General features: G+C 45.5%; 1 protein-coding gene across 3 annotated transcripts in view; it reads right to left on the bottom strand.

The window, feature by feature from the left end:
* The window catches only part of SLC6A20 (solute carrier family 6 member 20), an 18837-nt gene extending 7741 nt beyond the window's left edge, over window positions 1–11096 (bottom strand). The window contains exons 1-5 of one of the 3 annotated variants that reach the window (XM_027675625.1): window positions 9606–11096; window positions 9380–9517; window positions 1410–1550; window positions 578–671; window positions 1–16 (exon numbers count right to left, since the gene is read on the bottom strand). The exon at window positions 1–16 is cut by the window's left edge and continues 225 nt beyond it. In XM_027675625.1, coding sequence (XP_027531426.1) covers window positions 1–16; window positions 578–671; window positions 1410–1524 — 225 coding nt within the window. In that variant the 5' untranslated portion in view covers window positions 1525–1550; window positions 9380–9517; window positions 9606–11096. Of the gene's footprint in view, window positions 17–577; window positions 672–1409; window positions 1551–5443; window positions 9518–9605 lie in introns of those variants that run through there. The other 2 variants (XM_027675624.1, XM_027675623.1) reach the window with 2 other exon arrangements.
* Between the last annotated feature and the right edge of the window lie 1580 nt (window positions 11097–12676).

Raw genomic sequence — 12676 nt, forward strand, 5'->3', positions numbered from 1 at the left:
ATGTCTCTGCACGGTGCTGTCTGGGGCGAGGGAGGACCCTCTCCCCTAGGGATGATGTCTTCCCCTGGGAATGACCCTCTCCCCAAGGACTGATTTGTTCTGATCCTCTCCTGTGGGGATGATCCTTTCTGACCCTCTCCCCAGGGATAGATCTGCTCTGTCTCTTCTCTGGGAATGACCAGACTGATTCTCTTCCTGAGGACTGAGCCTCTTTAACTCTCTCCCCCAGCGATGACACTCTCCACTCCTCTCCCCCACGGCCAATCCTCTCCCATTCCATCAGACAGACCCATCCAAAAATGTAGGACACCCTGGCCATCAATGCATCACTTGTTTGACCTATGATTGACAGCGAGAAGACAACATCCAACACCCCTGGGAGAGCACACAGAGGAGGACACCACTGCCTCACTCTTCCCTCCAGAAAAGCCCTGGGTGGGTTTATGGAGCTTTTGCCACTGCTCCACCTCCGCTCTATAGCTGACAATGGTGCCATGCAACATCCAGCATCAATGCCGAGCCACCATGACCCTCCATGGCCACAGTGGGGCCAAACTGAGCTGTTGAGTGCCCACACACCTGGAAGGAGTGGAAAAGGTACCAGAAGGCCCAGGCGTTTATCACATTGTAGTACATGGAGAGGGAGAAGGAGACGACAACACTGGCAACACCTGCAGGTATGGAGGGAGACACTTGGTCAGCAGCAAAACCCCAAAATGCCCAGGGTCTCATAACACCTGGGGTGGGGGCAGCATCACCATGCCCAATGCAGGAGGGGCTTTGTCCCTGCACAGCTGTGTGCACAGGGCAAGTCCCTGGCGCTGCATCCACCTCCTCCTCCTCCTGTCAGGAATATCCTGCACTGGATTTTATACTTCAGGCCCTGGGGGGTGAATAGTCAAAGTATCATTAAAAATATATTGTATGTGTATGCAAATTAACAATAGCTTGGGTTATCAGGGTAATTTAATAACATAATAATGTAGCTAAGAAAGGACACTGGCAAATGGCAGACAGCAACAGCAACAGTAGGAAATTAAGGCACTGTTTTATCATTCATATTGAGCTCATTGTGAAGTTGCTCTTGGGGTCAAAGCCCAGTGCAGGCAGCCCCAGGGGATGGGTTTTGCACTGGCATTCACACTGTGATTTTGGCAAGGTGCCCGAGGGCAGGGGGACTTAACCCTCTGAATGCAGGGACCCAACACAGTGAGTTGGGGTCTGGTCCCAATGCCCTGCAAGGGATGGTATAAATGCATGCCATGAGGTGTCTGCTTTGCTCAGCCTGGTGAGGCCCAGTAGAACCCCAGCTCCCTCCTGGTTTCTCCTCTGAAAGACAAAGCTCTCCATTCAAAAATCACCCATGTTCTCTCCATGCTGGAAAATAAAGATGAAAACTGAGAACATACCAACACCACAAAGGTAGGGGCTTATCATCTTCCAGGCACCGATGCTGCCCTGACGCATACGCTGCCCCACAGCCAGCTCCAAGTAGAGCAGTGGCATCCCCTCGGCAATCAGCATGATAAGGTATGGGATCAAAAAGCCACCTGCAAAAAAACCCCCAAGAGTCAGCCTTCAGCAGATCAGCAGCAAGATAAACACCATGTTGCCCTATTTGTGGTCAAATCATGCTGTCAGTGTCCCAGGGGCTCACTGGGTCTGGGTCCTGTCCAGGCACCTTGTGTATTGAGGGCATGGCCCAACCCTGAAGGAGATCTCACAGGGTTTCAGGCCGTGTCGCATAGGCTGGTGGGTGCTGACTGCCCAGGCACAGGGAATTTTCCGCAGGAACTTGGCAGAGCTGGGATTTCTGCTGTTAAACTGTGTTGGTCACCACTCCAGTGTGGCAGGGCTACCCAGATGCATCACCGGCGGTTTGAGCAAAGTTGGGGGCTGGGGCTGTTAAAGGGTAACCAAACACCAGCCAAACCTTGTAAACTATAATGAGAGAAAGAGGACAAGGGAAAGATTTACTTCATGTGGGGTATTTTAAGGCACAGCCAAAGTGCTCATAGAAAAAGTAACAGCAATGTCCATGTTGAATGGAGAGTTTTGAGTTACATACTGAGGTCTGGCCTGACTTAAAAAAAACCCAAACAAACAAACAAACAAGCAAATCAAAAAGCTCCCAAAACCCCATGCTGATCCCACGAGCACCAGGAAAGGGATGAAGGCTTTCCCCCCAGGGTCCCGCCTGCAGAAACAGACTCTGGGATGGGAGGCACAGGCGCCCCTGCGTGGGGCTGCTCATCCCTACTTCTTCCCCATATGGAGAGCCACAGGGATGCTCCTGTGGAAGAGGAGCAGCAGGAATGGGTTGACAATGAAGGAGGGGAAAGGACCTTCCCACTTGGCAACCAGGATGTGCTTTGGCTTAAATTTCTGCCAAAAAAAAAGAAAATCCTTGTACTCAACTTGGGGCTCACAGGCTCACTTCAGAAAGAGCTGCTGACTGAGTCAAAAGCTGTATTTTTGCGAAGGCTTCCCTGCTTCCCTTTTTACAGCAAGCCAAAATATTTACGTAAATATCTCTTATTCAGTATTTAATCTGTGGCATTAACATTCCTTGCAGTGGGCTCTGTGCAGTGCTGTGGAGGAATGAATTCTGGGCAGCGACTGAGGAAAAGAACTGGAAACAAACACAGAGAAATAATCCGGTTTATTCTGGGAATTAATTTCCCACCTCCCAGTTCTCTTGTTATTAACAACCTCTTTGTTAGCCTGTTAGATAACTTCCTATGCCACAAGGGAGCTGCTGGAGGTTTAAGAGCTCCCACAGCTGCTCTGTGCCGGCAGGGTGTGAGCTGCCCCAGCAGCCACTGAGGAGAGTTTTGCCATGTACCACCAGAGGGAATCAGCATTAGACTCTCTGTGAAGGCTTTTCTGCTCTCCCAGCAGTACTTCCACATGCTTGGCATTGACTTCACCACCTTGCAAGCAGTAGGAATGTCTTCAGGCTTGCTCTTCACCCCCATGTCCCCCTGCAGCTGGGGGTGAGAGGGCTAAGCCCCCTGCCCCTTGCTCTGCACCCTGTTTGCATGCAGATCTTGCTCCCAACCCTACTTTCCTAAAGGGTAGAACCACATTGCCTCATACAAGTGACTCAGTGCAGCTGTATGAACCAAATCCTTATTTGCTGTGACTCAGCACAGCAAAAACCAGACCCCAGGCCAGATCCCTGCAGTTGGCAAAACATGGAATGTGCCCTGGGCCTGCTCAAGGCACTGGACTTGTCTGGCAGCACCCTCGCCTCTGCTCAGCATCCTGCTGTAGACCCATCCCAGCCTCGTTTCAGCCTGGCCCAGCCTGCTTAGGGACAGAATAACTGCACCTATGAGGTTTAACCCCCCCCTGCTCTGCTCAGGCCAAGCTCTCTGGAGAAGAGCAAGGAGAAGGAGGCAATCTGCTGATGAACAGAAAGGCAGGTTATAAAGCAATATAATTTGCAAATACTGCAAATTATCAGTATCATACGCGATAAGGGCTCTATCATTCTGCTGAGCAGGACAGGAACTGGCTCTGTGCTTTTCTAAAAGGAAGATGCCAAACAAGCTGACGTCCCCCCTTATCCAGCTTTTAAGTTCCTGAAACCATGTTCTGTCTGCATGGGTTATGTGGACCCCTGGAAAGCCACAGAATCCTCTTTAAGAAGGCAGTGAAAAGAAGAATTAAGAAAAGCAAAACCTCCTGTCAGGAGTTTCAGTTTCACAGTAGAAAGAGCTGCCTTTCCCTATTGTAAATTTAACTGGGGAAGAAAAAAATAATGAAGAGTATAATGGAAAATAATAGAAAAATATTCTTATAAAAACATGCTTTTCAAAAAATACTTGGGTTTATCACAGAATCATACAATAGTTTGAGCTGGAAGGGACCTTTTAAAGGTCATCTAGTCCAACACCCTGCAACAAGCAGGGAAGTTTATTTAATCTTATTTCAAGTTAATCAAGTGTTCCAGTTTTGGTTACATTTCAGAGAATTTTTACTATCCACTGCAATACAGATGCTGGTCAAAAGAACCACACAAATCCCCCAAAATGTCCAAGTTTTGCTGTCCTTCAGGATGTCTGCCAAGATAGGCTGCTAGCAAAGTAATCACATGCAGTTTAATTGCATACAGAAATGCATTTTAAGCTTTGCGCTAGAGTTCAGTGTCAGACATGAAGTCTTTACCCTTAAAGCATGGGTGGAGGAATACATGCAGAATTACAGCACACCTATTATTCCTGCTATCTAAACTGCCTAACAAAGCTTCAGCCACTGCAGCATCTATCTTCTACTTAACTTCACCTATTGTATTATTTGGATTTTTCTGACCTGATCCCATGAGACAGCTCTGACACAGTCTCAGCACTGAGCTGGCTTTTCAAAAACCAGCATGAACCAACCCCTACCGCTACACATGCGTTTAGAAGTAAGCTACAAGCCAACAAAACAAGTATAAAGAAAGTAAAAAGCACTTAAATATCTTCCTGAAAGGAAAAAAAGATGGAAGCAGACCAAAGGCAGATGAGGCAGATGCTCATCATGCCCCTCACTGCAAGGCTGAGGAGAGTCCAACACTATGATAACAGATGCAGTGAGAACAATATAAAACTTGGATGTCTTATAAAGAGAGGCTCTTTATAAGGATTTTTCAAAACAGTGGTAGCTGTATATTAGAGGAGATTATTAGTGTTGGTCTTTAATAATCTAATTAACTGACTTTTGATTTCTAAGGAAGAACATCTGTGGCTGGTACATGATAAAGACATCATCTTTCTTCTGTTTGGACCCAGGAGAAGGATAAACTTTCAAAGAGCTTTTTTTTTTTTTTTTCAGCCCAAATCAATGTATTCTCTATTTTCAAAGGTGCCGGGGAGGCTTTAGCTGTGGAACTCCTGTTGATTAAGGTGTTTCAGCCAACTTCAAGGCAGATTTCCAGCCAAGTTATCACCTCCTAAAGTTAGGCTTTGTATAAAAGACAAAACATTAATGACAGAAACTTGAAATGATACATCTGATCCTTAAATTAAATCAGCATAAGCCTCTCCCCTTCTCAACATGTTCCAAGTCCACATATGTGAACATACATACTATGTGAACATAGTTTCTGATGTCTTCAGAACGGTTCGATGGGGCAAAAAAGTAATAGATTAATACCATGTGGACGTGTCTGTCGCTCTATCCCTTTTAGAAAACATGGGCCTTCCCACTGCTTCATTGCACTTCCAGGAAACAAGTGCCACTGTATTGGGGCAGCTGTCACATAAAAGCCTAATGCTAAAGAATACATAAAATAAAGCCGCAATAAGACAGGTTGCACACCAACAGAAAGCCAGACGTCCTACTCTGCCCTGGACCCTGCTGGGTTAACAGGGCATTAGCATGGACAACATACTTTTGGACTTAAAGCTTGCCACACTCTTCCTCGAGGGAAGCAAGAAACATAAACCACACTTACCTCCTCCATACATCTGACATAAGTAGGGAAATCTCCATACATTTCCCAGTCCCACAGCATAGGAAATGCACGCGAAAACAAACTGCAGGGGATTGTCCCATAGCGGCCGGGATTTCTCCATTGCCTGCTTGTAGGCAGAGGTTTCAGCAGAGCCTTCCTGCCTTCACTCCCTCAGGTACTCTGCCAACCCTGCCTCATGCTCCACGCCAGTCCGGCTTGGAGGGGAGGGAGAGGCGGAGGAGCTATGCTCGCCAATTCCTATCAAGCTTTTTAATTACTAATCTTATTAACAGGCACATACTGAAGTAGGAATGCTGGTAAATAGATTATAGACACACACAGAACTATAAAATTGGTACTTTGGGTAAATAGCTGCTTGGGTTTTGACTGGCACTTCTGGGAAGGATGTGAGCTGGGGGATTTTTATCAACTCACATGCCAACTTGATACTGTGAGGAAATAACACTGGGGCTGCAGTCTGGTTTTGGAAATGGGACACTCCTTCTCCACAGGGCTCCCTTCCCTATGAGTGGCATTCATGTGCATGAGATACCAGCTTGAATTCGATAGCACAGAGAAGGGATTTCCACACCATTAGGACTGGCTTTAATGACTGTCAGAGCTGACTTCTAGGGCAAGGGATGCCAGGAATAAACAGGTCCTCAGACACCCCATCACTTGTGATCCAGTGCTCACCCCAACCAGTCCAGCACACTGCCCAGTTCCAAAGGTTGCCTTGAAACAGTCCCTATCAGCCACAGAGGTCCCCAACATGCTGCACACTTGAGTACAACACTCAAGTTTGACCCTCCAGCAATACTACCCTCCCTCTGCATATTCTGCATGTGTGTGACAGTGTGAAATAGCCCAGTCTCTCTTGCCTTACCTTCATGCTCAAACCCCATTGCTGCAGATGAACTTTTCTGAGGAGTTGCTGTTTTAAAATACTTTCAAACAGCAGGGACCAAATATATACAAAGGACACCGGGAAAAGGTGTCTGTGGCCCACTGTGGGGGTAGAAGGGTCTATGAGGCCTTTGGGTCGTCTGAAGGCACAGTGGGGTGCCAGGTCTGAACATGAACCCTCTGTATTTGGGCCCCTGCCAAGGTACTCATTGAGCTCAATCAATTCAGACAGGTCTCCCAGTGAAGGAGGCTGCCAGCAGCATCTGTAGCAATAAAAAGGGGCTGAACAACTCCAAGGACTCAGCTTCCTTCCTCTGTTTAAATGTGTTTTTTCCATGGCACCTTTCAGGACTATTTAACAAGTAAGACTCACTCAACTGTTGGCAGTCTCATTCCTCTGGCACCAGAAATTTGCTCCCTGACAGTGCTGTGTGTGCTGCTCCAGCACCCCATCAGGCCCCAGATGAGCCAAGTGCCAGCTGTAAGTACAGGTGAGAACCCCCACCATGGGGCCTTTGGACATGAGCCCAAAGCACAGAGTGTGTCGTGCAGTGCTGTGGAGCCCAGCAGAACCACTCTGGTGGACGTGCTGACCAGCCACCTGCAGTAGCAAAGTCACAAATTGGGACACGACTTTTCTGACTGCTAGAAAAGGTGACTGCAAGAGGTTTACGCATCTCCTGTAAGTGAATTCATTCTTCGTGGTGTGTCTGAGTGGTGCTACAAATGAAGGTTGTCACTGGAAAACATCAAGGTTTGCCAGAGCCTTCCAGACTACAGTTCTGAGGGAGCTCATGGCATTTCTGCAATACCCTTGCGGTTTGTCTTGCCCACAGAATTGCAACATGCCAGCTAGCCATGGAAATATGTCTCATGGGTATACCCCTGAATTCTGCTGGAAAAAAAAATCCAAGCTAATTTTAGATCCATAAGCTACTAAAACTGAAAGACATACACTGAGAAGCTACAGATACATTAGTTGTCCCAAATAATGAAAACTTTGCAAATTATTAAAAAGTTAAATGCCTGTCACTGCCAGTGAGATTTATTATAAATGATGTTTATAAATAGCTTACAGCATTAAATAATTTGCTGACAGGACAGCATTAAAAAATAGCACATCACTAGCACTTGGGATGCTTCTGTGTGAATGGATTACTCCTACTGATGAGAATCATCAAGTTAAAGATTTACCTTGGCTCTGGACCTCCTTCCCATTACATTTCAAACTAGTTTACTTATGGACTGGAGGAGATCGTGCAGGCAGAGAGGTGTGGTGTCCTCATCTCGGGTCAGGCCAGATCAGGAAGTTCAGATGGAAAGAGATGAATCCTTGTGTCTCTCACAAATGTCAGTCTCATCAGCAGATCACAAACTACTATGAGTTTTTTTGAAGGTGGTCATGGACATAGGCACCCAGCAGAGTGCCTGTCATCTACTGGCTCCTTGAAGGATAGGCTTTAAATATATTTAAAGGTATTTACACAGTCAACACTAAGGAATTCTTGCTGTAGGACTTTCCATACACACCTCAGATAATCAATATGCTATTGCTCATACTGTTCAAGATTTTATCTCCTTTGAAATTCCTTCATGTGGGTTGGGGAAGGACTTGGGCTTTATCTTCAGGGACAAAGACAAGCATCTAACAGACATACGGAAGAACTTCTGAACATTTCACTGCTCATGTTAAAGGAGGATTAGAAACATTTTTGCCCCCCAGTACTTAACAAATTTGAAATGCAGGCTTTGAGGGAGTGGTTGAGGAGAAGGGCAGGGGTTCATCTCTACAGGGACTGATGGGACTGCCCATGAGAACTCCTCTATGTAAACCTAGTCAGAAGCTAATAAACAAACCAGAGAATTCCATTTCTCACTGAAGCAAAACTGCAAGTACTTAGGCAAAGGTGCAAACTAAAAATCCTGGGCTTGCATCTCTTGATGCCAAATGATACTGGTACAGTAAGAAGCCAAGTGCCTCTCCAGCTACCTAAAATGCAGACAAAAAGGGAGTCTGAGGTCCTAGCAACAGTTGGGGATGGTGCTTTGACAGTGTGAGAGAAGCTTAACAGTTCTATTTCTGAAAGAGAGGGAAACAAGGGAGGAAGGAATTCTAGCAGGTAGCCTGGACCTTATTGTTCTACCTCCAACATGTAGCACTATACCCCCTAGATTTAAAAATAAACCCTCTGGGCTTTCTTTGATGAGCCACACATGTAGAAGGGAAAAAAAGTGTCAGCAGCTATGGTGTTTAAGATCTGTCTTTCCTGGAGGCACTCACCTCCAAATGGAAACATGGTGTCTGCTAGCATATCAGATGATTATCAAACACAAGCGATAGAAGAGTCTCTAGAGCCTCTGCAAATGTTTACTGATACTGTCAAGGGAAGCAGATACACAGCCAAGCGAGTAGCAGCTTTCACATATGGTTTTTCTGTTGGGATTCACTGTTCGCAGTTGCTACTCTAAGCCTCATGTTTCCTTACTTTAGGAGAAAGAAAGAATCCATCTGGATTTCCAGATCTTTGAGAACTCACAGGCCATGATAACTGTTGGGCAATTGCTCTCTGTGTAATTGGAGATTACAGCTACTCCTCTAAGCAGTTATCAAGATTGCAATTATTCCTTCCAGTTAATCACTACTACTTGTTGCTTAGTTCCAAACTGTAGATGATGCCCTTAAGGTCTGTACCCTGAAGTCACATCCAACCTCTTCGTCACCCTTAAAAGTGTTTCACATTACGTCAGCCTCCCAAGAAAAGCATTCCTGAGAAGGGTCTCTCTTTCTAATTTCCTTGCTTTTGTTTAGCACCATAGCTCTATTCATCTTCCAACCATGTGATCTTTTAGGGTACTCAATGCAGTTCCGATTCAGAGAATTGCATCTAATTCACCCAGACCTCAGAACTGGCCTATGTAAAACAAGAGTCACAAAGTGGCACCCCACTAAAATAAAACAGATAGTTGACCTATTCAGTCAGTTCTTCTGCTTGTCTCCTGCCAATTCCCACTGTCTCTGTCAAAGCTTGCCTGCAATCTGGGGAGGTCTCCAGGCAGATCCCTTGTCCACCAGCAGCTGTCAGTCGTGAGCTGCTCTGCCAGAGTCCTGCACCAACCACGCAGCATCACCATGGCTTACCACGGACACTCCAAGACATTAACAGGTTCCTAAAAATAATAATTAAAAAATAATTAACGACCAAAATTCTCTAGATATTAACACTCCTGAAACTAAGAATAACATGCATCTACCTACCTTTATTTGGAGAAGAGTTGACTCCAAATAGGCTGCCTAATGTTACAGGATATATCCAAAAGGAGGGCACATCTAGATGCTTTCAGAGAGAGTCTGCAGGCAGCCAGAGCAGGGCAGGAATCCTGGGCCAATGCTTTCACAGGGACATTGTCAAAATTAACAGTCACAGGATAACTCCCTGGGCACCTTCTCTGCTCAAAGTCAGTTACAATAATAATTTCAATAACAATTTTTACCTGCTCACATAAAAACTTAGCTTCAAATTAAATTGGTTTTAACATGTTTTAGAAGGCACATCCTCCTAGAACAGATCAAAATTTTTAAACTTGATCCATTCAGCTACCTGACACTGCAAGATGATTCACATTTGCTTCCTGAAGCAGTAAGAGTCACTTCGCTGTGGTCTGCCAGCATTTGGTATCACACAGAAGCCAAGAGCTGACCTTGATAATGCCAGAAAAGGGAAATCAAATCAAGGAATCTTATGAACCTTTTGGCTGGATTGAAATCTAAATGCCTAGCAGATGACTGGGTTTCCCAAAGGTAAGGTATGTGGGAAATATCTAAACAGCAGCTGTCCTTAATATTAGTTTATCAAATAAAGAGGTGCACTTGCAGACTAAGTGTCAATATATATTAGTATTCACCTTAGGACATCTTAAAAAATGGCTAATATCCACAAGAGAAAAACAGACTAATGAGTACTTTAAAAACAGTTAAGGATCATCAGGTAATATACAGTCTCATAAAGAGCCTGCAGCAAGCTGGCTCATTTATTAACGACCAGCAGCTGAGTTGAAGTCACTGTCAGTGCATAGGGTTGTTTGTTGGCTGTCAGATTCAACACTAGGGAAGCTGAGCTGCCTGAATTTCATTCCCATAAAAAAAATATTCTTCAATCTGCAAGCAAAAATAATAATTTAAAACAAAAAAACAAACAAAAAAAAAACACAAAAACCCCACAAAAAAACGAAAACCACAGCTTTGAAAGATATTTGATTCCTGCAGACCAGCCAGTTATAGAGAAATTTTCTTTTTAAACACTCCCTTCAGGCATAACTAGGGACTTAACAACTGAAGTGGAAGAAATGGATGATGTCTGCTTGAACAGTACAAGGAACAAAAGCTGGTAAAAGCAGTATTAGAATTTACACCTCAGGGAAGGAAGTGAAGTTTTGGAAATATCAGACACTGCCAGGAGAGATTCATATGTGCTCTCCATCTTCAAAATATTGTACTTATCTCAACAAAAAGAGAACTGTTACTGTATAATGCTCCAGGTCTTCTTTGACAGGAATATCATCTGTCAAAGATCATGCATTTTCCATCAAGAGCTCCACACAAGCCCTTTAATTAGCCATTCTGCAACACAAACCAATGTGAGCATCACAGTGATCTCATACTCGCTAAAGTGGCAATCTGCAAGGCAGGAAATCAAAGTCGGTGTTTCAATTTTGCACTGCACAGCTCTCTACAAGATTTGCCTTGTTTGAGGAGTGTAGTGGTTTGAGCCAGGTTTTTTCCCCCTGAAACTCAGAAAGTGGTAACCCCCAGGGGGTGGTGACCCTTGGGGTTTGACCCAATCAGTGCTCCTGCAAAATATAAACATATCTCTCCACCGGAAGAGAAGAGGTGGTACTGGTGGTACTTGTTGTTAGAAGAAGGGTGGCCATGTTGTGAGAGCCACGAGGAAGGGGCTCGGGAGCCCTTGGGGCCTCCGGCCCCCCCCAGCCTCGGCTGGGGGGGCTATGTGGACTTGGAATGGTGTTGAACTGAACTAAGTGCCTGCGGCTGAGAAGTTGGAGGAGTTTTCTCCACTGCGAGTAGGCAGACGGAGCAGCAGTAGACACAGCAGCGTCCGAAGAGCAGTGGCAAAGAGCCAACTGATAAGGACCACAGGAGCAGCAGAAGCTGGCATGCAAACCGAAGCAGACACAGAGGTGTCTGAGGAAAAGGGAAAGTTGCAGCAGGAAGAGAATCGAGACCACGGCACAGACAGAGTTCCGGGGCTAAGAACTGGATAACCAAAACCCCCGAACTCCCTAGAGAGACCCCTCCGAGAAAGAGGAGGGGGTGGTGGACTGAGAGGAGTCCTAAAGTTCAGTATGCACTGCAGAGAGGAGCAAGAAGCTCAGACTGTCCTGAGAGCTACGCCAGGACGGCCAAGGAATGTGTGTGGAGGGGGTGACCTTGGGCTTCTCCCCTCCTTGCTGCAGCTTCAGAGAAGCTGGCAGCCATCTTTGAGTCAGAGCATGGGAGCTCTGCACAGGGGCTTGATTTCCCCTGAGGATACCAGACCGTCACGAAGACCCCTGTGCTTCGTGATATGACCGTGGTGATGCAACCGTGTCTGGGGTCAAGCAGCCCACGGAAAGACCCCCGTTTTGAAGACGGAGGGCGGAGAGAGGCTTGGAGGCCTCCCTCGTGTGCATTGGCAAGGATCCAGCAGCAACTGCTTCATGAAAGACACAGAGAGCCTGCTGCCTAGAGAGACCTGCTGCTGAGAGACTGGAAGGGGTCTTTTCTTCTTCTTCTCTCCTGAACTTTTATTTGGAGGGAGAAGAGATTTGGCCCACTGTAAATATTATTGTCATGGTAGAGATAGAAATAGAGTTAAGATTGTATGCAGTGTATTATAGTATTTATTTGTTGTACAGTCCTGTAATATATTCCTTTCCCCCATATTGAGTCTTGTGTTTTTGTCTGGAAAACCCATCTCACACGGGGTTGAGATGCGGGAGGGGGGCTAGGAATCAGAATTGGATTTTGGGCCTTTTCAAACCATGACAAGGAGATAACAACATCTATAACAATGCTTTTCTACAGGCAACTTATTTCATTGAGACCTAGCCATATACTGGAGTTGACGGTCTACTTTCTTTTCGAGATTGTTTCTAAGCAGATAATGAAGGCCTATCACAGAATCAATATTCTAGCTAAATCATCAGTTAAAAATCTATCGGAAAAGAAGAGCAGTAGAAAAATCTCTGTTTTTCTTAATCTTTTACCTGCTCTTTTAGAAATAGTAACTGATCTCATTAAAATGAGTGTTATTACAAAGAAAAAACCCA

The sequence above is a fragment of the Neopelma chrysocephalum genome, unplaced genomic scaffold (assembly GCF_003984885.1).
Source record: "Neopelma chrysocephalum unplaced genomic scaffold, ASM398488v2 Primary Assembly neopelma1_26, whole genome shotgun sequence".
Classification (NCBI taxonomy): domain Eukaryota; kingdom Metazoa; phylum Chordata; class Aves; order Passeriformes; family Pipridae; genus Neopelma; species Neopelma chrysocephalum.